Source organism: Ursus arctos, unplaced genomic scaffold (assembly GCF_023065955.2).
Source record: "Ursus arctos isolate Adak ecotype North America unplaced genomic scaffold, UrsArc2.0 scaffold_22, whole genome shotgun sequence".
Taxonomy (NCBI): domain Eukaryota; kingdom Metazoa; phylum Chordata; class Mammalia; order Carnivora; family Ursidae; genus Ursus; species Ursus arctos.
In genome coordinates, this window is record NW_026622897.1 from 1,427,503 (window position 1) to 1,454,204 (window position 26,702).

Consider the following 26,702-nt stretch of genomic DNA (forward strand, 5'->3'; position numbering starts at 1 on the left):
TGGTCTATGTGTCTGTTTTTGTGCCAGTACCATGCTTTGTGATCGCAGCTTCTGCACAGCTAAGGAAACAGTCAAAAAAACTAAGAGGCAGCCCACGGAATGGGAGAAGATATTTACAAATGACACTACAGATAAAGGACTGGTATCCAAGATCTACAAAGAACTTCTCAAAATCAATACACGGGAAACAAATAATCAAATAAAAAAATGGGCAGACGATATGAACAGACACTTTTCCCATGAAGACATAAAAATGGCTAACATGAACAAATGTTCAAAATCATTAGCCATCAGGGAAATTCAAATCAAAACCACACTAAGATACCACCTTATGCTAGTTAGAATGGCAAAAATTGACAAGGCAGGAAACAACAAATGTTGGAGAGGACGTGGAGAAAGGGGATCCCTCTTACACTGTTGGTGGGAATGCAAGTTGGTACAGCCACTTTGGAAAACAGTGTGGAGGTCCCTTAAAAAGTTAAAAATAGAGCTACCCTATGATCCAGCCATTGCACCACTGGGTATTTACCCCAAAGATACAGACATAGTGAAGAGAAGGGCCTTATGCACCCCAATATTCATAGCAGCATTGTCCACAATAGCTACATTGTGGAAGGAACTGAGATGCCCTTCAACAGACGACTGGATGAAGAAGATGTGGTCCATATATACTATGGAATATTAGCCATCAAAAAGAACGATTACTCAACATTTGCAGCAACATGGACAGGACTAGAGGAGATTATGCTAAGTGAAATAAGTCAAGCAGAGAAAGACAATTATATGGTTTCACTCATTTATGGTACATAAGAAATAGGAAGATCGGTAGGAGAAGGAAGGGAAGAAGAAAGGGGGGGTAAGGAGAAGGGGCAATGAACCATGAGAGACTATGGACTCTGGAAAACAAACTGAGGGCTTCAGAGGGGAGAGGGGTGGGGGATTGTGATAGGCCGGTGATGGGTCTTAAGGAGGGCACGTATTGCATGGTGCACTGAGTGTTATACGCAAGTAATGAATCATGGAACATTACATCAAAAACTAGGGATGTACTGTATGGTGACTAACATAACATAATAAAAAATTATTATAAAAAAAAAAGAATAATGGAATTTAGCATGTATGACAGGTTAACTTGAATCTCTCCTGTTATGTGCTGTCAGATTTGTTGTTTAGTATTGTTTTTCACTTTGTTTTTGCAGGTTGCTATGGGTCAGGGTCAAGCTGATTTAGCAATTCAGATGCTAAAAGAATGTGCCCGTAGTGGGGACTGGTTGTGTTTGAAGAACTTGCATCTGGTGGTGTCTTGGCTGCCAGTTCTGGAGAAGGTAGATACAGATAAATGTGGTAAAAGTGGTATATTATGGTAAACTATTATGTGGCATAATAGTGTATATTATAATTTACAATTTTAAGCATATACAGTGTTTTTGTAAAAGCTAATTATTTTTTTAGTTACTTTCACTCTATTTTACGTTATAATAATGAATGTTAGTATCAGACATAGATTATTAAAGTAATTTTTAGACTTCATTCTTTTAGAACTCTTGACAATTTTTTTGTCATTCATTCATTCTTTTATTGTGTAAGCACTTGTTTCGTACAGTAAAAAAAGCCAGCAGTTGCCCTAACTGCGGGTTGCATACAAAATTTGTAACCTCCATCAGGAGGAACTTGGATTAGAAGAGGCAGGCCACTTAATAACTATGTTGTAGCATCATAAACGCTACGGAAGAGAATTTACTAATTGCCATCAGTGACGAATTCTTCCTGGGACTGTGGTAATGAAGAGTTGAAGAGGATACCCCCCTAAGACAGGATATTGAAATTGACAGATGAGTAAGGATTTGCCAGGTTCCAAAGAAAGTAATACTTAGAAAGAATTATATTTGTAAAGACACATAAAAATTTGAATAAGTGACCAAGGCACACAGCTCGGGCAGAGGAATTTGTATGGTGAAGTTTTGAATTTATATTATAGGCAATAGGATACAACAAAAATAGCTAATAAAGGAATTGATGTCATTAGAGAACTCTGGAGGTATGAATGGAAGCAATGAGAACCCAGAGTCCCACACACGCTTGCTGGTTGAGGCCTCTTGGTTGCCGCGAACGCTTACCTTGTACGTCCTGTGTGTTGGGCCCCGTGGCGAGCGTTCCACACTGTGTGTACTGTTACTGTCCTTGCTTAGAGCTGGTGTACGTCCTAGAGCCCAGGGTCACGGCGCAGATAAGCAGCAGAATGAACTGTATCAGAATGTCGCAGAAGGATTTCAGTAAGAAAGTTTACTTATGAGTATATTTATAAAATGGAACTCAGCGTGTGTGTTAAAGTAGATTTTTCTTTTTGCTATTTTTGTTCACCAGGAATTGAACACTCTTCAGCCTAAAGATACCTTTCGTCTGTGGCTCACTGCAGAAGTCCATCCCCACTTCACCCCTATCTTACTACAGTCAAGTCTGAAGATCACCTACGAGGTAAGGAGACTTAGCCCCGAGTCACTCAGCGCAAAGTGCGCTCGTCTCCACGTGCCCCCTAAAGCTCTGTAAGGACCTGTCGGTCGTACAAAACACACCTAAGTTTCCTTTACAACAGTCCGTTCGATTAATAAGTGGGTGGAGGACCTGGACAAACATTTCTCCCAAGAAGACATGCACATGGCCAGCAGACACATGAAAAGATGCTCAACATCTCTCATCATCACAGAAATGCAGGTCAAAACCACAATGAGATACCACAGTTGTCCCAATGGCTGAAACGAACTAACAAGAAACAGCAAGTGTCGGGGAGGACGTGGAGAGAAGGTCTCTGCTCTGCTGGTGGGAATGTCAGCTGGTGCGGCCACTGTGGGAGACTGTGCGGAGGCCCCTCAAAGATGAAAAACAGAACTGCCCTGTGGTCCAGTTATTCCACTACTGGGCGTTTACCAAAGAACAAAAACACTAATGCAAAAAAATGCAGGCGCCCCGATGTTGATAGCAGCGTGATTTACAGCAGCCGAGATACAGAGCCCCCTAGGTGTCCATCCGCGAATGAATGGGTAAGGGGATGTGGTGTACGCACAGGGCAGCCTCGGGCTCAGCCATAAAACCAGACGAAATCTTGCCATTACAGCCACTTGGAGGGACCTACAGGGTAATCTGCCAAGTGAAATAAGTTAGTCTGAGAAAGACAAATTCGTGATTTCACTCGTAAGTGGAATGTAATAAATGAATATACAAACAAAAAACAAAATCAGACCTATAAATAGAGAACAGCCTGGTGTGCCAGGGGATGGGAGTGCGGGCCAGGCAGCATGGGTGGAGGGCAGTGAGGGAACGACAGCATCACAGGCGTGGAAGGCGCAGGGAGCAGGGTCCGTGGTGGTGTGACAGCGCTGTGTGGGGACAGGTGGGGTGCACTTGAGCTGAGCGCAGCATCGTGTATGATGGACATGTGTGATCGCCGTGTTGTATACCTGAAACTGTTGTAATACTATGTATCAACTAGACTCAAAAAACACCTCTTCATTTCGCTTAGGTGAAGTAAGCCTCAGTAAGAGCATAAGCTGATATTTATAAAAATACATTTAAATTTTCCTTTTAAATTTTATTTCATTTTTTTTGGTGTTACCAGTAAAAAACACATAAAATTTACCATCATAACCATCTTTATTACCATAGTTTGGTGGTGTTCGTATGTACTCTGTTGGGCAACCCTTTGCTAGACCTTTTCGTCTTGAGAAACTGCCATCTGTCTCTTGAGGAGCGACTCCCCATTTCCCTGTTCCTCCACCCTGGCGATCTCTACCCTCTGTTTTCTAGGAGTTTGACTACCTTAGATACCTCCTATAAGTAGAATCCTGCATTATTTGTCTTTTGGGGACTGGCTTATGTTACTCAAGAGAATGTCCTCAAGATAGTGACCCATGTCGTTGCGTGGGACGGGATTTCCTTCTCTCCCGAGGGTTGATAATATCCCGTGGTGTCTGTACATTCTGCGTTTTCTTTATCCGTTCGTCCGTGGACAGCTGGGGCTTCTGCCTCTTGGCTGTTGTGAATAACGCTGCAGTGAATGTGAGGAAGGTCATTCTGTTTTTCATGTTTTGAGGAGCTCCAGAGTGTTCATCCTTGCAGGACTCTGTCTTACGTCCCCCCAGCACTTGTTACTTCTGTGTGTTTGTTGTAACCGTCCTAACACTGCAAGCCCGTAGCTCACCATAGGTTGGCTTTGGGGTTCCTTGGTAATTAGTGATGGTGACAGTGGTTTCTAGGCTGCTTATCCATTTGCATATTTTACTTAGAGAAGGCCTTGTCAAGTCGTTTGCCCGTTTTGAATTGGACTTTTTGTTGAGTTGGAGGAGTTGCTGCCCAGATGTGTAGTCAGCGGACTCTGTCTTCCATGTTGTGTCGGCTCTTCCCGGGGCGAGTTGTCTCCCTGTTGCACGGTTGTCTGTAAACTTGAATGGAGGCCCGTTCGTCTGCTCTGTGCTTCTGTCGCCCCTGCTCTGGTGTCCTCTCCAAAGAATCGTTGCCAAAGCCGTTGTCACGGAGTCTCCTGGGCCTCCTTCTGGTTTGATCCTTTCAGAGCCTTTCGTTTAGGTCTTGCATGCGTTGTGAGTTCATTTTTACGTATGGTGTCAGGTAAGGGTTCAGCTCTGTTCTTCGCAGCAGGGTCTCTGGTGTTCTTACGTGCTTTCTGGCACAGCCAAGTCAGATTTTCAGTGTTGGTTTCCTTTTTTCAATCCATCATGCTCCTGACACATAATGTCCAAACCTACTGTATCCAAAACTCTATGTGTTTGCAGTGTTATTATGGGACTGGTTCAAGTCCTAAATAAGATAATTAACTGAATTAAAACTTCTTAAAACTGGTAATAAAGGTTCAGCTTTTTCTTTTTTTTTTTTACCCTCAGTTTGTAGAAAGTTCTTTGTTTTTTATAATTTTTGTTTGGAAGAAAAAATATCTTAATAATGTTTATAACGACCTGTTGCTTTAGATCAGTATTTGTTATTTTTTTACTGGAAGGTGTTCATCTCATTTAAGAAAGAAAAAGGATAAGGATTAATCCAAGGAATGTGAAGTTTGTTTAATATTTGGAAATATGTTAATTGAAAGTCATTACAGTGTCTAGTAAGAAAGAACCTTTCCAGAGTCTTCCCAGCTGCTCTCCCAGTGCACTGACTTCATATCCTAGAGCTGGTAGGAGTCACAAAGGCAGGGGATATTTTTTCTCTTGAGTTTTATACTTACCATATAATACCTGGCAGTTACGAAGAACACAGTAAATATTTCAGCACACGAAGAGTTAATACATCAGGGGAGAACTGTTCCTGCAGCATTTTAAATTAATGGGTAGTCTTCTAGGATTTTTTTTTTCATGAGGTAATTTGATTACTTCTTAATGGAAATTTTGTTTAATCTAAATTGGTGATTTTTTCCTATTTCTTAAATGTGTATAACTAACTGCACTCTTTTCTAAAATGTTAATTATATTCAAAATTATTACTATATATGTACATATATGTACACACATGCATATAGTAACTTTAAAGGTTGTTAAATCTCAATTACTTTTTTTTTATTAGTTGACAGACTTTTTCAAAATTTACTCCAAATAACCCATGTCATACTTAATCATTTATTTTTATCTTAGTAATTCTTTCCACTGAGTTTCCTGCTTTATTCTTTATTTTCTTCTTAAATTGTCCTTAGATTTATATTTGCTTTCGTTCTTCCTGATTTCTTCTGTTGAATAAGTTGACTTAGATTTACTTGAAACAATACTGAAATTATTGTTATGTCTGTGAATTTGCAGCTGAGTACGTGCTTGGCCTTATCCCATAGTTTGACATAGTAGTGTCTTTTGTCGTTTTCAAATATTTTTTATTTATGATTCTTTCTATAATTATATAGGATTTATTCATTTTGTGTAATCTTTAGTACCTTAAAAACTCCAAGTGGTCATTCAGTTTCCTATTAATTTCATATTTAATTGAATAGTGCTTAGGAAATTTAGCCTATTCTATGATTATTTTTTGCAAATGTTTCGTAAGCATAAAAAATGTCATTTTACAAAGTTTAGATTTGGATATGTACTTAGTAAATCAGTGGTTTTTATTTTTTTCCTAATCTTAAAGAAGTCTTTTTATTTGAGAAAAATGGAATGGAAGGGATTGCAAAGGGAATGACTCCCTTGTAGCAGGCCTTCTTAACGTCCTGACTTATTTATGCTTTTTGTGTTAGAAACCATTTTAGAAGAAAAATTTTACTTCTACTTTAATATAATTAAAGTAAATGTGCAGAGAAATGCACATTAATTTCTTTTAACCTTAGAAGAATTTTTTTTTTAAGATTTTATTTATTTGAGAGAGACAGCAGAAGTGGGGGTGAAGGATAGAGGGAGAAGGACAAGCAGACTGCCAGCTGAGCAGAGAGCCTGGCGCGGGGCTCATGACCTGAGATCATGACCTGAGCCAAAGGCAGACGCTTAACTGATTGAGCCACCCAGGCAGCCCAACCTTAGAAGAATTCTAAAGGAACCTATAATTAATACACAAATGCATTTGGTTAAAAAAAAAAAAGGCAGAAGAATTTTTTTTTTTTTTTTTAAGAAATGGGTTTATTTTACTCTTTTTCTAAGAATTCAATATTTGTCTTTTTCATTTGGAAAACTAAAAAAATACAGATTCTGGACATGTGGATAAGTATTTTTTAACTGAATAATATACACTTTGAGTTTCTGGGTTTGATTTGTGTTTATGAGCCTTGTGATGTCTGCTGATACCCCCTTCACCCCTGGTGGACCAATGTGCAAGGAGCATGAGTTGTATTTTATGTAAGTAGTATTTGGAAGGCCTCATGGAAATTCACATAGGACCTGGAGAGGGACAACAGTCTATGAAAGTAAAAACCGCGTGCCCCTAACAATCGATGTCAAATTCAGTGTATAAGTGACGATTCGGTTTCAGTAAATTACCTCAATGATGATATAAAACTTACTTGGTTGTTATGAATATTGTTGGTTTTAGAGTGTTTTAATTTGAAAATTTTTGAATTTATAATTGATAGAAACTGTTAGGTACAAGGAGTTTAAAACTAGTTTTAGAGATGTACATTTTGAAGTAACGTAAGTCAAACTGGGTAATAGTGAAAACTTTTCTTTATTAAAATAAGTCCTTAAATATGTTAAATATTAATTTCATTTGTAAGATTTGAAACAATAGGATGTCAATTTTTTGTCTTTAGTCACCTCCAGGTTTGAAGAAGAACTTAATGCGTACTTACGAATCTTGGACTCCTGAGCAAATCAGCAAAAAAGATAACATACATCGAGCTCACGCTCTCTTTAGTTTTGCATGGTTTCATGCTGCATGTCAAGAAAGAAGAAATTACATCCCACAGGTGAGTTAGAACATGTCTTGGACATACCGTAAGCTATGCATATTTTTGTATTAGAGTGTTTCTACAATGCAGCGTAAATGGCTAGGATTACTTAACAATTTGGCTCATGATTCATAACTTTAGATCTCTAATTCTGTCTTCGCTGTTGATCTTCTGGCCTGCATGTAATTGCGTAGTTCACATCTCTGAATTACATTGTTCGGAACGATGTGTGAACCGTCATGAACCCGCAGTGATTGCTATCATTTTTGTTGTTGATATCACAGTCATCTCAGAGTTCAAAACTGAATTCCCCATAGTTGTTTTCCTGTCGTGTACCCCTACTAATAGAGTGATAGAAGAAATATTAATAAGACTTTGAGTTGGTAGGAAATTTATGTAAAATATTGGAGGAAGTTTGTTAACTGTTGATGGGCACATAACCCTTACAGATCTTCAGTTCTTAGCTGTACTAAAACTTAGCGAGTGAAGTTTAAACCTCATGTGTTTTTTTCAACATCTATAATTTAAGAAAATTGATCCAAATGTTAGCAACGTCCAAATTTATATCCCTACCTCAGACTAGTTCCCTAAGCTCTAGGTTTATGTACCCAGCTATTTATTTGACTTACCCAGTTTGTTTCAAAAGGACTGAAAACCCACATATTCTGGCTCTAAGCACTAGAGCGTAAGCTGCTTAAGAGCACAGGTTTTGTCTCTTTGGTTCGTTGCTGTATTCTCACTGACCCGAGCCTTGCCTGGTTCGTAACTGTCAGTTGGACACTTTGGTTGCGGGAGCTCATGGGGCCTTTCCAAGCCTTGCAGTCTTTCCGTGCTGCAGCTAGCAGTGAGTGACACCGTTGGAAGTCATTCTGAAGACCTCTCTTCATGGTATCTTCACGTTCCGTGACTGTGCAGTGCAAACATTCTTTAGTTTTACTGCCCTAACTCCCCATCTGTGTTTTTCTTCCTGCCTGTTGTACTCCCCTCCCCAGCGTAGCTTGCCCTGTAGGTGTGTTCCAGTGACGGATTGTGTCCACCTGCTTCTCCCTTCCCCGCGTTTGACCGTGACCAGAGGGCAGGGATTGATTATGTTTGGGTTTGTTCTCTTAGACGTAGAGCTTTACATGTAATATGCATTTATAAACATTGTTTTGAATGATTAATGGAGCAATGCAATTTGTGTTGATGTTCCTAAATACTATTTAAAGCCTAAAAAGATTTTAGTCTCAATGTACTACATTAAACTAATTAAAGTCAAGGGAAGTACCATCAAAATTACTTTACCTTTTTTATATTTTTATAAAACATAGAGCTCTATGCATGTTTTTTATACAAGCATTGTAGTTATTGAGTTTTTAATTACTTCCGACATGAATGCTTCATGGGTGAAATGTACAGGAAATAATGCTGTATGCCTTTGGGCCTTTAAAATTTTTTTTTTGTAATATTTCTGTTGTCTTGTTTGTGGACAAAACCCACAATTCTGAAGGACAAAATTATAGAAACTATTTCAATGTGTACGCCATACTTAGACTAAAAAATTTACCAATTTGTTCTGTGACTGAATTGCCACAATATTAAATGATAAAAACCGTTCTCATTTTAAAAGTCTTTGGCATGCTATGGAGGTCATTCAATTTCTTTTAAAAAATTACTGTTACCTTAGAGTTACTGTTTTTATTATTAATTTTCAGGAGTTGCCCTTTTATTTTTTTAGCATATTTTGAACATTCTTTAGATTATAAGGATCATGATGCATATATATATCTTTGAACACTATAGTTCTTTAATATTTGTAAATTTGTTTTGATAGGGTTGGACCAAGTTTTATGAGTTTTCTTTATCAGATCTTCGGGCTGGATACAGCATTATTGACAGGCTCTTTGATGGTAAGTTCTACTGATCATTGTCATCTCTGGTATTAATGGGAAAATTTTTTTTGAGATCTTACTAATAAAGTGGTTTCTTCAAGAGTGACTTCCTATCATAGAATGTGCTTTTACTTTTCACATGTTTTATGTCCTGACCGCCGTGCTTGTGCTAACTAGATAGCTCTTGATTTGTTGTGGTCATTGGTTATATATGCCACAGTTTTCTGATTGATCTGTAGCTTTCCAGAAACAGAAAGCTAGAAAGACCTTGTATTCACTTTGTGGCCTTCCTAAGTTTCAGGCTCATGAGGAAATATTCAGATCTCAAGAACTGTTAAAACCCAGGGGTGTGGGTAGACTAAGGTCAATACTGTGTATCTGTAGAGTCTTAACTTAGATTAAGTTGGAGTCAAGAATTAAGGTGCAAATAATAGATTGAAGTAGGGCAACAGACAAGACCATGTGATCTGATGGGCAGAGGCCGTCCAGCTCCCCACCTCCGCAAGCCAGGGGCCGTTGAATCTCTGAAATGTGCTGTGTAGGGCCAGGGCAAGGGGACACGGGAGCTGAGAGCAGTGGTGGATATGTTGATTGGAATCTCAAACTTGAAAATGATTCCTGTCTCCCGTCCACCTTGCAGCCCTGCCAGACCACCCCTCCCTGAGTCGGCCCGCTTTGCTAGGTGGCGCCACCATTCACGAATCTGCTCGGGTTCAGAACCTGTGAGTCACCCTGGATTCTTTCTCTGATCCTTTAACATCCCGTGTTGGGCAGTTTCTGTCCCTTTCACGTCCAAAGCAGATCATGATTCTGTTCATTTATTGCTACTTCATCAGTGCCTTGGGAGTCCAAGCAAGAGCTTCTTACCCTGTCTTCTTTCTATTTTAAAAGCACCTTTGAAAACTTCTCCACATGGTAAAGAGACTGTTAGAAAAGTAAAATATAGAATTCCCATCTAAGACTACAGCAATAGTAGTCTTCTTTCCTTTCCTCTCGCGAGCCAGGCTTGTTCCTACCTGAGGGTTTTGGTAGGTGCTCTTCTGTCTGACATGCTTTTCTCCCAGACCTTCTTATGTCTGTCCTGTTCTTCCCATTCGCATCTCACCTTCCAGGTGTCCTCTTCAGATAAGCTTTCTATTACCACCAGTCTAAAGTAATTTAAAAGTTACTCTCTACCCCCTTGTTCTGTTGTGTAATTGGAGTGCATCGGTGCTACCTAGTATTTTTTTGGTTGCTTATTCATTTGTTATTTTATCTCTTCCCACTAGAGTGTGATCTCCCTTAAAGCAATGTTTGTGACTGTTCTGTTAATGACGTTTGTCCTCAACACCCATAGCAGGTTACTCGGTTACTGTTAGTTGAATTAATATCAGATCTCAGAAACGATTCTGTAACTTGTCTTTAGCAGAATGATAGGGTTAGACATCTGGGACGTGTCCAAGTCCCATTTTAATTTATATGTTTATGGGATTAAAGTTTTGAATGATCTACATACAAAAAATACTAAGATCGTACGATCACCGTTCAGTGAAACTTGCACACACTGAATGTGCTCCTGTAGCCAGAGCATTACTTGAGAAACAACATCGCCGGTACCACTGCCTTCCAGTTGTGACCGTCTCCCAACACCCCGCCCCACCCCCAGCTCTTGTGGTGAATACTAGCATCTTACCATACACATCAGTTTTGTCTGTGTTTGTAGAGCTGGAATCATGCATCATACACTCCTCAGTCTGTAGGTTCTTTAACGTTATATTTGAGAGATTGACCTATGAGGATGCATGTAGTTATGGATTATTTATTCTCAGTGCTGTATAGTATGCCACTCTTCGATTGTAATACTTTCCTGGTGGTCACGTAGGTCTTCTGGGGTGATGGTGAACAATGCTGCTAGAGCTTTGGGTAAAGAGTTGGATGTATTTATGTTGAGTATATATGTACGAGTAAATAAGATACTCATTTGTTCACCATTTGTTCATCATTAGTGCCAAGTAATATTCCAATTGAGTTTTTCTTTAACAAGTTTTGAATTCTACGTCAGAAAACTACATAAACTTACAGCTTAATAAACGGTCATATATTGAAACTTCGTAACTATTTCCAAATCAACAGAGTGTTACCAGCCTTCCAGAAGTGCACCCCTTACTTCTCATGCATGTGACCCAGCACTGCCCCATTCCATGCCAAGGGTAGCCACTTTCCTGATTCTGTAAGCTGTTGTTTTTAATATTAATCTTGACAGAGTTTTCTGGAGAACATGTACTAATGCTTCAGCTTGCATTGCAACTTGGTGATTATTCTTTTTCTTTCTTCTTTTTTTGTATTTTCAGGTTTTTAAGTTCAAGTTAGTTAACATACAGTGTAGTATTGGTTTCTAGAGAAGAAGTCATGATTCATCACTAATACGTGACACCCAGGACTCACCACAGGTGTCCCCCTTAATGCCCATCCCCCACCCACCTAACTCCATCCACCCGATTTGTTCTCTCTTGTTGAAAATCTCTTATGAATTGATTTCTTCTCTTTTTTTCCTTTTCTTAATCCTCTTCCCTTATGTTCATCTGTTTTGTTTCTTAAACTCCACATATGAGTGAGATCATGTGATGTTTGTCTTTCTCTGACTTACTCACTTAGCATAATACACTCTAGCTCCATCCACGTTGTTGCAAATGGCAACATTTCATTCTTTTTGATGGCTGAGTAATATTCCATTGTATGTGCCCTTTTAAGATGAAGAATCCAAAGCAGGGAGTTGGAATGATTTGTCATTATGATTGAAGCTTGTGATGGAATTAATAGTACCACTGAATTGATGTGAATAAGAGGTGGTAGTGAATCTCATGGTAAAGATCTAACTGGGTAATGTTGGGATTACAGAATTTCTGGATATTGGGGACTTCCACATGTACAGAATTAAATGCCAAAAGGAGAAAAATTTCTAATTAAAGGGGTAGGTTGGTGTAGAAATGACGTAGCTCCTAAGACCTGGGGTACGTGTAAGCCTTGATGCCCGAGCTTCCTGATGTGTAAAATGCGGAGAATAGCAGATCCTATAGCCATTGGTTCAATTCTGGAGTAGGCTGAGTGAGAAAAGCCCCAGGAAACACTTGACATTTAGTACAGCGAACATATTGAGTGAGCTGGCAGTGGTTGTTGACTGTTACTGCTATTGCTCTAATTTCAGTACCGTTCTTCTTTAATCCTGAACAAAACGAACCTTACTCTGAGAACAGTGGGTATAAGAAGAAGAACATCTTAAAAATTCTATAAAATATTTTACATAATAGCTATTTGCATTTGATAAGTTGAAAGGTACCTCAGTGTTTCTGTATGCCCTGGTGGCCAGCTGTGAATGAGTGAGCCATCCGTTACTAATACATGATTTAGTGGAGACCGAGGCAGAGCTAGGATGTGGAGGCCTGGTGAGGTCCGCTGTGATGGGGGGCTTGGCCACTGTTGATAATGCGACGTGGGCGGGGAAGCAGCTTTAATGAGTCTCCTGCTGCTGGGCCTTGTCCTGCAGGAGGCAGCCTGCATCACCCGGTGCCAGTGTGGGCGGTGACACCAGCGCAGGCGCGACTCCGCCCTCAGGCTTTGTGCACAGTACCCTGTAAGGAAACTAGCGAGCCGTGCACTGTGTGTTAGGAGCTAGTTTAAGTTCCGCTGCTTCCTTTGTCCCGTATTCCTTGTCTCCTCTGCAGACCAGAGAATTAATTCTTACAGTTTAAAATTACAATTACCACTGAACTGTGATGAAGAGAATGTTCTTGTTGCAAAATGAAATAATAACTTCAGAGTCTCATTGTGTTGTTTTACACAACATTTCTCTTTTAGAGTAGCAACTGGACAGTTGACTATTAAAATCATGACATTACAAGACTGCGATGTGTGAAGTTATTTTGTAGAGTTTCCTTATTCAGATGATGGTGACAAACTGAGATTTTCATCATTGTATAAAATTAGGTTTTGAATGTATTCTTAAGGAATTTCCCATTTAAGGAGGCAGTGTTGTGTGGCAGACAAGAGTATGGTTTCAGAACACCTCATTCTGGTTCAGATCTGTGGGATTGTGTGATTTTCTGATTCGGGTCACTCACCCTCCCTATTCCTCAATTTCTTCATCACTATAACTGGGCAATTTTAACTTCTATGATAGAGGACTTAAATGAGTTTATACACGGAAAAATGTTTGGCAGATTTTACTTGATTAAATAATCTCTGAATATTAGCCACTCTGTGATTATATTAATTAATAAGAATTTATTAGTGAATTTTACATTCCTATTAGTGAGCCTTTTAAGGAACGATTTAACTTAGTTAAATGTATATTGTTATATCCTATAAATACAACTGGAGACAGGAATTTAGTTAATATATTAGAATAATTCAGGATATTTTTAGAATCTTTCTAATATCTTAGAGATAAAGCTAATAAAAATATGTTTTAAAATTATAGGTACCAAAGATGTGCAGTGGGAATTTTTACACGGTTTACTTGAAAATGCTATTTATGGTGGACGTATAGATAACTATTTTGACCTTAGAGTTCTTCAGTCATACCTGAAACAGTTTTTTAATTCTTCAATAATTGGTGTTTTAAACCAAAGGAATAAGAAAAGTGTTTTCCCGTATTCCTTGTCTCTACCAAAATCCTGCAGCATTCTGGTAGGTAAAATTCGTCATTTTTAATCTATTACCAGATACTTGAATCCTTTCTTAAACTGTTAAATACATATTTCTTTTCAAATACACAAGTAATTCTCATTCATTGTAATGCCAGTATGTGGCCTGGTTCTGTCAACTCTGGGCAAGTGTGTTGTCCCCCTTGGATATTTAGGGACTACTTGATGGTAATGGGATAGAGTTGTGGTAAGGAAGACGGTAGAGGTAAGACCGTGAAGTTCTGGAAGGAGAGCGAATACTGCTTCTTCGTGGGCATAAGAGGGCTCAGGTATGTTATCGAACAGGAAAGAAATAGCACAAGTATCTTCGCTTTCTGGCTTACGAGTTTAAAGCAGATCCCAGCTGTATGAGGGGTACATGGGAGGTGCCTTTGATTGCAGCATTTCTGGGGATGGGTGTTTATTTTACCCAGGTGGAGCTTTTCACCTTGAGAACTGATTATGCGCTGACCTTATAGAATGAGGTCATCTTTTCCAGAAAATAGTACTAAATATAGCCCAAAGGTTTCAATTCTAATTTATTTTGCCACAAACTCATCTTAGTTTAATGTCCAAATAATGCTTTTATTACCTAAATATTATCATATATCTCTTTGTGAATTACAGAGATACATACTCAGTAATATAGTTCTTCTTTCAGGATTGTGGATTTTTCTCTCATCCCAAGTATTTTTTGAGAAAATTCTTGTTTCAGTGACATAATTGTCAAAAGTCTAAGTTTAAAAACCAACATCGAATATGTTACTCAATATCTTACCTGTTAAGTATTCCATCTATTTTATTTTTCAGTTTCTTTCATTCACTCACTCATTTATTGTGTAAGAGCCACTGCCTGTCTGCCCCCTGGGGCCGTGTTCTAGACCACGTGGGCACCATGGGCTTCTCTGGGGCTGACTTTCTGGCAGGAGGGCTTCCCACAGCAAATAGAGGCATCCCGTGGCTGTTCATGGTCCATTTATTTCATGTAGTGCACTGACAGGTCCTCCCTCTCTCTGTGAGCTTTAAACGGAAAACTCCTACAGGAAAGTGCACATCATAAATGTATTGTGCTATGAATTTTAACACAGGGGTACATAAACAACATCATCAGCTCCCCAGAAGACCTCCTTGTGCTCCCGTCTAGTCAGTGCCTCCCCCACAAAGGGGGTGTCATCTGGCTTCTCACAGCCTACGTTAGATTTTTTTTTTTTTGAAGATTGATTTATTTGACGAGAGAGTGTGCACATGAGTGGGGGGAGGGGCAGAGGGAGAGGGAATCTCAAGCTGACTCCCCGCTGAGCATGGAACCCCGATGTGGGGCTCGATCCCAGTACCGTAAGATTATGGCCTGCGCAGAAACAAAATCAGAAGCTTAACCAATGGAGCCCCCCAGGCGCCCCTACCTATGTTAATTTTGCCAGCTTTTGAGCTTCACGTAAATGTTATCATTTGGTGTATATTCTTTTGCCTCCAAGTGAGGACAAATCAGTGTGGATGTGTAGCTGTCTGTCATTTAGGAAACATGGCTGTGTATGGTTGGGGGGAAGTTTCTAGCCAGCATACATGAGCGAAGTTCACAGCTGTTTTGAAATGAGCAAAGGGTATCAATAGAGAATAAGAGTTTTATATTTGTAGGATGATTTATGAGAATCAGTGTTAAGTTTCCATCTAATAGAGTTCTACAGAAGGAGGAAACCAGAACTTCCCAGGAAGGTGAGAGCACCTGCTTGTGCCCTACACTGTGCACGTGCACACGTGGACAAGCGTGTATCCACATGCTCACATACATGCATAATTACGTATACATGAACATGTTGTGATTGAACACCTTGGGGAAGTAACACGTGTTGAGTTTCAGGATGGGAAAAACTTAAGAAAACAGCATGTCTTTCCAAAATTGGACATGTTTTCAGGCCCTGGGCTTCCTGAAGTCCAACTGTTGCATTGGAAGGACTTCAGGGACAGCTGCCAGGGATGAGAAAGGATGATAGGAGGGGGCAGAAACGACCGTTTCTCCAAGTTCCACAGGAACAGTGTAGACACGTGTGCAGTACGTCCTGTGCATGACAACAACCAAACAGAACAGTTCTTAACCTTGAGCCAAAGTGGATAAACCCTCTTGGTCTACACTTAAGTTTCCCATCTAGAGTTTAGAGTCAATAACTGCAGATGCTTGCTTGATAAATGACCCTTTGCAGTGCGTACAGTAATTCTTGGAAGGAAACGATAGGATTATCAGTGTGTTTCATTACATCTCAGCGGCGGACTGAAGACTCGCTGTGGAACTGCTTCATGTGACGCGATTGATAGAGCAGTGCTTGCTTACCAGAGCGTGTGTATGTAGGTTCACGGGGTTCTGTAAGTTTGGGAAAATAGCTGGAATATTTTTCTTGGAATAAGCAAAACTGCACTCTGCAGATTAGTCTTGGGTAGGTTCAGGGCTTTCCTAAAAATGTGTCACATAATATTGTACACGTGGGGTCCCTTTGAATGTGGTGAGTTAAATTATGTGATACTGTATTTTTTAAATTTAGGGATGAAGAGGTAGTAATGACCAAGAATATTTTCTGTAGGCAACTAAGTATTACATAGACTGAAAGTTAGATTTACCTGGAAAATGTGAACATATGAGTAACTTATAATTTAATACTTCCCAATATCTATTCTTTCTGGTTTTAGTGGTTGCAACATCAGTCTTGATAGAAATGCTGTTTTTCACTTCTTTACATTTAGGACTACCGTGCTGTCATTGAAAAGCTTCCAGAGGATGACAAACCGAGTTTCTTCGGTCTTCCTGCCAATATAGCTCGCTCGTCTCAGCGCATAATCAGTTCTCAGGTAACCAAGAAAAGAGGTGCTGGGTAGAAAAAACGTTGCCAACAATATGAAATTCGATTTAATACTTCAGACCCCACAAGCCATTCTTTAAAATTTTCATTTTATCTAGCATGGTAGATTCCAGCTCTACCTTAAGTAAATTTTAAAAGAGCCAAGGAGTTCTATATTAATACAAATGTTAAAATTAGTAAAATAACATTGAACAATATCACTTCCTCCAAAATATATTTATTTTACCTCCTGTGATTATTCTAAGGCAACATTTTTTAAAAGTTATTTATTTTAATTCCAGTGTTGTTATCATGCAGTGTAATATTAGTTTCAGGTGTACAATATAGTGATTCAGCCGCTCCATATACATAACCCAGTGCTCATCACAACAGGTGCCCTCCTTCATCCCTATTCCATTTCCCCCATCCCCCTGCCCACCTCCCACCTCCCCTCTGGTCCCCAGCAGTGTGTTCTCCGTAGTTCGGAGCCTGTTTCTTTGCCTCTCTCTGCCCCCGCTCTTGCTAATTCGTTTTGTTTCTTAAATTCCACATCTGAGTGAAATAATACGATATTTGTCTTTGTCTGATTGAGTTAGTTTGCTTAGCATAATACACTCTAGCTCCATCTATGTCGTTGCAAATGGCAAGATTTCATTCTTTTTTTTTATGACTGAGTAATGTTCCATTGTGTATACACCCCATCCTCTTTATCCATGCATCAGTCCATGGACACATGGGCTGTTTCCATAATTTGGCTATTGTTGATAATGCTGCTATAAACATAGGGGTGCATATATCCGTTCACATTAGTGTCTTTGTATTCTTTGCCTAAATACCCAGTAGTGCAATTGCTGGGTCATTGGGTAGCTCTGTTTTTCATTTTTCAAGGAACCTCCATACTGTTCTCCAGAGTGGCTGCACCAGTTTGCATTCCCACCAACAGTGTAAGAGGGTTCCCTGTTCTCTGCATGCTCACCAACATTTGTTGTTTCCTGTGTTGTTGATTTTAGCCATTCTGACTGGTGTAAGATGATGTCTCATTGTGGTTTTGATTGGCATTTCCCTGATGGTGAGTGATGTGGAGCATTTCTTCATGTGTCTGTTGGCCGCTTGTATGTCTCCTTTGGAGAAATGTCTATTCATATCTTCTGCCCATTATTTAATTGGCTTATTTGTTTTTGGGTGTTGAGTTGTGTAAGTTCTTTATAGATTTTGGATAGTAACCCTTTATCTGATATGTCATTTGCAAATATCTTTTCCCATTAAGTAGGCTGCCTTTATTTTTGATTATGTCCTTTGCTGTGCAGAGTCTTTTATCCTGATGAGGCCCCAATAGTTTACTTGTGCCTTTCATTCCCTTGCCTCAGGAGATGTATCTAGAAGGATGGGGCTACAGCTGATGGCAGAGAGATCACTGCCTGTGCTCTCTTCTAGGATTTTTACGGTTTCAGGTCTCACATTTAGGTCTTTGATCCATTTTGAGTCTATTTTTGTGTATGGTGTAAGGAAATGGTCCAGTTCCATTCTTCTGCACGTGACTGTCCAATTTTCACAGCACCATTTGGTGAAGAGACTGTTTTTTCCCATTGGATATTCTTTCCTGCTTGGTCACAGGTCAGTTGGCCATCATCGTGGTTTGCTTCTGGGGTTTGGACCCGTTGCCCTGGCCTGGGTGTGTTTGTGTCTGCACTTGGGCTTCTGGGGCGTCTGCTGGGTGTGTGGCACGCGTCCTACTCTTGTGGCTGAGCTGCCTTCAGTCTGCTTGTCTCGGTGGCTGTGCCTGTCATGGGAGGATTGTGTATTGTTTGTGGGCCAGTCTGGGGCCACTTTGGGCTTGTGTTGAATCAGACCAAGACTTCCCCAGAGATGCGGTCATACCGAAGCTCAGGGTACTTTCCCTGCGTTGTCCCCTGAGAAACTTCCTTGGGTGGGCAGTGTCTCCTGCTGCTGGGGCCGGTGTCTGACTGGTGTCTGTGCTTCTCTTTCCCTCCCCCTGGAGCAGGGGTCCCTTTGGAGGGGTGCCAGCCCCTGTCAGTGCTGTTGGTGCACTGCCAACCTGTGGCACATCTTTGGGAGGGCTCCAGCCAGGGTGGGGCGCGTCAGGTTAGTAAGGTGCTGGTCCACTGGCGGAGGACGAGACCTGCAGCCACCGATGACCTAAGGCCAGTGGGGTTGGAGGGGACACACTGTGGAAGAGCACAGGCGCGGGTCAGGCCGTGTTAGCAGGGGCTGCAGCGGTGTCCAGTGGGAGGAGTTCTGGAGCCCAGGCCTGTGCGCAGGAGAATGTGGGCGTGGGGAGCACAGTTAGCACGCTAGGTGGTGAGCTGTGTTGCTGTGCCTATGCCTGCTGGTGTTAAGGCCGGACCGCAGGGGAGGGAAATGGTGTCCAGAGTGCTGCTTCTAGGCTGTGTCTCTTCAGAGGAGGGGACGCTGCGTCTCCCGGATCTGAGCTCTCTGATTTTTAAAGTTCCAGGTGTCAGACTCCACTGATGGTAAGAATTCGCAAAGTTAGGTGCCTCCGGTTTTCAGAGTAGACTGTTAAGTGGGTTCATCTTCCCTTTGTGGGTCTCCCTGTATGTGGGACGCCTGCTGTGGGGTCTGCTCCTCTCCCCGCTCCGTGCCCCCACACACTGTTCCATGGGTCCGTCTGGCTCCCTCCCGTGACTCTGCCCTTTCTGCCTTCTTCAGTGTGGCCTCTTCTCTACATTTAGCTGTGGAGAGTCTGCTCTGCTAGTCTCCAGGTCATTTCCTGGGTTATTTATGCAGATAAGGGTGCTACCTCGTTGTGTCATGGGATGAGATATGCTTGGGGGCTCCCATTCCACCATCTTCCCGGGAAGCTCTTCTGTTTTACTCTTGAGTAATTCTTGTAACGGTTTACCACTTTATCTTTTCAATAGTTTTCAATTAGTTTTATTGATATTTTCTATTTTTTTTAAATCTGTATTTCTTTATTTTTGCTTTCTATTATTTCTTTCTTTCTTCTAATTTGGGGCTTTGTTTGTTGTTCTTTCTCTGGTCCCTTTAGGTGGAAAGTTAGATTTTTTGTTTCTTGAGGTTGGTCTCTATCTCTATAAATTTCCCTTCTAGAACTGCTTTTGTTCCTTCCCAAGCATTTCGAGCCATTGCGTTTCCATTTTCATTTGTCTTAAGGTATTTTTCTATTTTCTCTTGTCTTTCTTCATTGGCACATTGGTTGTTTGGTAGCGTGGTATTTAGCCTGCATGTGTTGGACGGTAACTGTAATGGATTTTTAGTTTCCTATCATTGTCGTTGGAAAAGGTGCTTGATATTTTTTCAGTCTTCTTAAACTTACTGAAACTTCTTGTGTGTTTTAACATGTGATCTGTTATGGAGAATAAATCATGTTCACTTGACAAGAATATGTGTTCTTCATTTTTGAAATGGAATATTCTCTTTTTATCTGTTCAGTCCCTTGAAAGCCAGTGTCTCCTTACTGCTTCTCTTTGGATTATCAGTCCGTTAATGTAAATGGGGTGTTAAAGTCCTCTACTATTACTGAATTACTGTCAGTACCGTCCTTTATGTCTATCAATATTCGCTTTATATATTTAGGTGCTCCTATGTTGAGTACATACATACATATTTACAGTTCTTACATTCTTGTTGGATTGATCCCTTTATCCTTATTTAATACCCTTCTTCGTCTCTTTTGTACAGACTTTGTTTTAAAGTCTATATTGTCTGATCTAAGTATTGTTACTGACTTGTTTTCTCCTCTGTTTTCATGGATTATCTGTTTCAGTCCCTTCCACTCTGTATGTGTCTTCAGGTCTTTTAAAGTCAGCACATACCAGGGGTCTTGCTGTTTTTAATCCAGGCGCTCCGTCTTTCGATCGGAGCACTTAGTCCATTTATGTTTAAACTAACTGTTGACAGATGTGTACGTATTGCTGTTGGGCTGGGGCAGTAGCTCCCGCGGAGCCTGCCCGCGCCGTGTGGTAAGACAGGGGTCCCTGCCGGGGTGAGCTGGTCACCACTCGGGCCGCCCATCAGGTGTGGCAGCTTGGGAGCCACTTGGGAAGGGTGCCTTTTCAGCTGGTAGGGTTGGGCAGGCCAGAGGGTGGTGGCATGCCAGGGCGGGGCAAGGGGTTCCGGTGGGTACGTAGTGTCAGAATCAGGCCAGCTAGGCTAGCGAGAGGGAAGAAAAGTGGTGTTTGTTCATATCTTCTCTCCCAGAGAAAGCTCCTACAGGTCCCTGCCCCTCTGGCGCAAGTCCTAGAATTAGGAAATCTCCTTCACTTATACCCTAGGCATTTTTTTTGTTGTTGTTATTTAAAATTTATTTTTTTTTTTTATTTAAATTCAGTTAATTAACATACAGAGTATTAGTAGTTTCAGGGGTAGAATCTAGTGATCCATCAGTTGCATATAACCCCCACCGCTCATCATCACATCACATGCCCTTCTTCGTGACCATCCCCCAGTGACCCTTGTCCTTTCGCCTACGTCCCCTCCAGCCACCCTCATCTGTTTCCTAGGCACTTTCTAAACTTCCCTTTGAAAAGGTGCCTGTGTGCTGGATCTGAGGCCTAATGATGTAGCGTGCTGGCCTTGGAAGAGCAGAGATTCCGCTCTCCTGATTATCTCCTGGAGCTAAGCCCGCCGATTTTCACAGCCAGTCATCATGGGGGCTTGTCTTCCCAGTGCGGGTCCCTGGAGCCAGGGGGGCCCAAGTTGAGGCTCCACCCTCTTCTCAGGGAGTGAGTGTCTCTGTGCCGGCCTGTGGTATCCCTCCTGTTTGTGGATTGCCGCTTAGCCGGTGGTTGGTTCCCTACAGGGTCTCCTTCCCTCCCTTTTTGTTCATCTCACTGCTAGTATTCATTGAGTTTCTTGAACCTGTTTTATAATTCTCACTAAATTTTGAAAAATATCTGTTCATCATTATTCTGAAATTTTCATTATGTCATTGATTCTATCCTGTTGCTTACTGAGTGTTTCTTCATTTTTTCAGTCTCTGTATGAATTTGGATGGTTTCTTTTTCCTTGTAGAGAATGTGAGACCCTCATGCCCACTGCCTTCTGCGGTATCAGCTACGAGAGAGTGCTCGTTGTCCAGTTAAGGACATTTATCGTATGAGGACGTTCTTGCCACACCGTAGCTGTTTACTTTCAAATGTGTTTTTATTGCATCCTTGAGCCAGTCGTGGACCTGAACGTAGCATAGCAGGTGCCCTGGAGAAACTGTCATGGTGTGTGAATATGACCTGACAGTTGCTTTTTTTTTTTTTTAAGATTTTATTTATTTGACAGAGAGAGGGACAGCCAGCGAGAGAGGGAACACAAGCAGGGGAGTGGGAGAGGAAGAAGCAGGCTCCCAGCGGAGCAGGGAGCCCGATGAGGTTCTCGATCCCAGGACCCTGGGATCACACCCTGAGCCAAAGGCAGACGCTTAACGACTGCGCCACTCAGGCGCCCCTAACAGTTGCATTTCTAAAGGTTGATTGATTCTTAGTCAGTAACCAGTTGTAAAGTTACAGCGGGTCTCATTTCAGCATTATTTGTAAAGCAGCATTTTATAAATTCAAAATGGTAACAATAGAGGAGTAGTAGAAGAAGTTGTGGTGTACTCACGGAAGCATCAGGACCAGTAACAGTCATCGTTGAGGGCGGTAGTTCTTAACCTCTGCTTTTGTATGATGGATCCCTTTTAGCGTTCTCTCCTCAGAAAAATACATGCAAGTACATACACACAAAATTTTGCAGTTTCAGGAAGTTTTCAGATCTTATAAAGCCTACAGGAAGTAGTAAATAATTAGTAAATCAATAAGTTGATTCATGAAATATGCATATATATACATATGTATATATACATATAAATATAATACATATTGTGAACAGTTGAGTGAGTACAAACTAAAAACCCACTACTACTTGATAGTTCTCATACATAGCTATCATAAAAGTATTTCTGTATCATTCCTGAAACAGAGGTACAATTTTTACAAAATAGAAAAGATAGAATTTTTATAAGGTTATATGTGTTTAGAAAAGGAGATATCTGTGGGTGTATGTTATGTGCCTTTTTCTTTTTTTTAATTTTTAAAATTTTTTTAAATTCAAGTATGATTATCGTATGGTGTTACATTAATCTTAGGTGTACAATATAGTGACTCAGCAGTTCTGTACGTTACTCAGTGCTCATGCCAAGTACTTTACATGCATCGTCTCATCTCATTCTTTTTGTGCGCGCACGTGTGTGTGTCTTGTATGGGATCTGGGTTTGGTGGTTTTCCTCTTCAGTGGTTTTTGAGGATGGATTTTAGTTATTGTACATCTTCATTGATATGTCAGAAAATCTAATAAATAGAATAAGACACAAGTTTGTTAATTATAGTCACTAAAGGACGATGGAAAGTTAGCTTTTTGTTATGTAGAAGTTTGTTTTATTTCTCTTTTAAAAGAAATTAGGTGTTGAAGATATCTGCAACGAGTTCAACTGTAGGAGACACTTCTAATAATAGTTTATTTAACAACTGTTTTTTATGTTTGCATTTGTTGATAATCATGCAGTGACAGCATATTCTCCAGGCTAAGAAAAGGTGCAGCATGTAGCTTAGAAAAAAATGGTGTGATATTTTGTTCCTTTTTCTTGTTGTTATTTTGAGTTAAATATCAACATCTACCACATAAAATCAGTGTAAACAGCCTACAATTACTTCTACCCCTGACGGGTCTTGAGCTCTCTAGTAATTGAAAATTTTACCTCAGATATATCAGTTTACATATTTTTCAACCTTCTGGTAAGAACATTTCTTCAATCATCCACGCAGAGAGAATGGTCCATAGTAGGCCGTCTGACAAGCAGAGATTGTGGTGAAGTCCGACAGGCCAGCTGGGGAGCGGCAAGATTCTCACCAGGAATTGGGTATTAGGTGTGCAGTATCGTCGAGGAACGGGAAGCTTTAACCCTGTTGGTGCGACCCTAGAGCCAGAATGAAGCAGTCAGAGAAGTAACTAGGTATCTACTCGGGGGTTTTGAAAGCGTGTCCAGTAACCACATGCGCTTGCCTGCGCCAGTAACTATGGTCTCTGTGCTTCCCCACGTAACCTCTCCGTTCAAAACCGTGGCTGTGGATCTGTAGGACCTCAACTCTCCAAGCAATTCTGTTGCTTCCTCTTTCTCTTTCTCTTTCCTGGATTTATCTCCTTGTCACTGTAAAATCAACAGATTCGTGTCTTTATGACTTTCTTTTCTTTTTTTTTTTTTAAAGATTTTATTTATTTATTTGACAGAGATGGAGACAGCCAGCGAGAGAGGGAACACAAGCAGGGGGAGCGGGAGAGGAAGAAGCAGGCTCCCAGCGGAGGAGCCTGATGTGGGGCTCGATCCCATAACGCCGGGATCACGCCCTGAGCTGAAGGCAGACGCTTAACCGCTGTGCCACCCAGGCGCCCCCTTTATGACTTTCTTTTCTTTCCCTCTTTTTGAAGTTAACTGTTCACCCACAATTGCAGGTGTAGATGAATCATCAAACTGACGTGCGTCTTACTGCTAAGTTAACCCCTAGGGAGTATCTAGGGTGGTGGTGCTGGCCACTTACGTGAGAATTACTTGGGAAGTTTGTTTTCAAAGACAAACTGCTAAGTTCTGTCCAAGATGTGTGAAATCAGACTGTTAGGGATTGGGGCTTTGAAATTCATATTTTGGGGTGATTCTTTGGCACCCTCCGTTGAAAGCGTCTTTACTAGAGATTTGAGAAACTGAAGAGCATTTCTCATTTTGGTATTCTGAATAACATGAAATCTGCATATCAGATTCTCTCTTTTTTTTAAAGATTTTATTTATTCATTTGACAGAGATAGCCAGTGAGAGAGGGAACACAAGTAGGGGGGAGCGGGAGAGGAAGAAGCAGGCTTCCAGTGGAGGAGCCTGATATGGGGCTCGATCCCAGAATGCCGGGATCATGCCCTGAGCTGAAGGCAGGTGCTTAACGACTGAGCCACCCAGGCGCCCCTGCATATCAGATTCTCTTTGACGATTTAGTCAAAGTTAGATTTCTTACTTGACTGTAGGCTCAGAATTAACAAAAGGTATCGTCCTGCAGGATCAGACTTTAGAAATAATCTATTCAAAACTTCACTTAGAGATGTAGTGAGTTCCCGTTGTCATGACCTGGTAAGTGGTAGGCCCAGCACTAGAATCCGGTTTCTTGAATTATTAAATATAGAAAGCTGTCTCCAAGAATTCACCATTCTTAAGAATTTTTTCGCAAATGAGTGTTTTAAACTAGGAATTTGGGGTGCCTGGGTGGCTCAATCAGTTGAGCGTCTGCCTTCAGCTTGGGTCATGATCCCAGGGTCCTGGGATTGAGCACCGTGTTGGGCTCTCTGTTTGTCAGGGAGCCTGCTTCTCCCTCTCCCTCTGTCACTGCTTGTGCTCTCTCTGTCAAGTAAATAAGTAAAAAATCTAAAAAAAAACCACCCAAAAACCAACCTAGGAATTTTGTGAATTTGGTAACTGTCAGTTTCTCTTGTCCATTTAAACCCCCCACCCCAAAATAATAAATGTTTGTATTGTGTGTGTGATTTTGTTCCACGGCTATGAGAAAAAGATGTGTTGTCTTTGGATAGCCTATGTAATATTTTACACTTTAACAGTTTTGAGCTATTACTTATGGAATTGGTAAACTGTGGGATGTGCAGTCTTAAATTGCATTCTTAACACTGTCTTCAACAAAACTATTTCCTTTCTTTAGAAATCAACGAATCTCTAGAGCAGTCTGAGATAATTGTGAAATTTTGTTGCAAGTAGTTCTTACTTTTCTGCATCTAGTTAATACCCTGCATGATTCAGAAAAAAGTCTTAAGTCAATTGAATCAATATTTACACAAGCCCTTAAATCTTCCTAGAGGGATTTTGGCTTCTGGGCAAGGTCAGTCCAACTCAGGAAATAGGTGTTCCAATAAAATGATGGACATTTCCATAGTTCATAGATGGTGATAGCAATTGTCATTTTCCTCCAGTCATTTCCCATCCAACTCAGAGTACAAAGGTCTCCAAACACCTACACACCCCTCCCTCTGTCTTTGTCTTCTGCTTTTCCTTTCCTAGTCCACTCGGGGCAGCACACAGACCACCCTGACCACAGGCTTCTGCCTATACCAGGTTTGTGTTCTGTTTCCTCTGCCAGGAACTTTGACTCCTAGACATCTGTATGGCTTACTCTGGTATTCCCTTCAGGTGACCTTATCAAGCAGACCTTTCCTGACTTACATAAAATAGCAACTTCCCACAAACCTTAATATGGCTTCTCCTTTTAATGGGCTTCATTTTTCTCCTAAGATTTATATTTGTTTTTAATTTAAATTTGATTAATTAACATATAGAGTATTAATAGTTTCAGGGGTATTTAGTGATTCATCAGTTGCATATAACACGCAGTGCTCATTGCATCATGTGCCCTCCTTAATGCCCATCCTGCAGTTACCCCATCCCCTACCCCTTTCCCCTCCAGCCACCTGCAGTTTGTTTCTTATAGTTAAGAGTCTCTTGTGGTTTGTCTCCCTCTCTGATTTCATCTTACTTTATTTTCCCCTCCCTTCCCCTGTGTTCATCTGTTTTGTTTCTTAAGTTCCAAATCATATGATAGTTATCTTTCTCTGTTTGACTTATTTCGCTGGGCATAACACCTTCTGGTTCCATCCATGTCAGTGTAAATGGTAAGATTTCACCTTTCTGATGGCTGAGTAATAGTCCATTGTATATATAAACCACATCTTCTTTATTCATTCATCTGTCAGTGGACATGGGAGCTGTCTCCACTGTTTGGTTGTTGTGGACATTGCTGCTGTAAACATTGGGGTGCAGGTGCCCCTCCGGATCACTTGTTTGTATCCTTTGAATAAATACCTAGTAGTGCAATTGCTGGGTCATAGGGTAGCTCTATTTGTAACTGTTTGGAGGACTTCCATAGTGTTTTCCAGAGTGGCTTCCCACCAGCAGTATAAGAGGGTT

General features: G+C 40.8%; 1 protein-coding gene across 2 annotated transcripts in view; it reads left to right on the forward strand.

The window, feature by feature from the left end:
* Positions 1-26,702, forward strand: part of DYNC2H1 (dynein cytoplasmic 2 heavy chain 1) — a 299,368-nt gene that overhangs the window by 172,330 nt on the left and 100,336 nt on the right. For both annotated transcript variants that reach the window (XM_026505886.4, XM_026505887.4), the window contains 6 exons: positions 1,200-1,325; positions 2,365-2,475; positions 7,226-7,381; positions 9,177-9,252; positions 13,691-13,899; positions 16,629-16,733. In XM_026505886.4, coding sequence (XP_026361671.2) covers positions 1,200-1,325; positions 2,365-2,475; positions 7,226-7,381; positions 9,177-9,252; positions 13,691-13,899; positions 16,629-16,733 — 783 coding nt within the window. The remainder of the gene's footprint in view (positions 1-1,199; positions 1,326-2,364; positions 2,476-7,225; positions 7,382-9,176; positions 9,253-13,690; positions 13,900-16,628; positions 16,734-26,702) is intronic.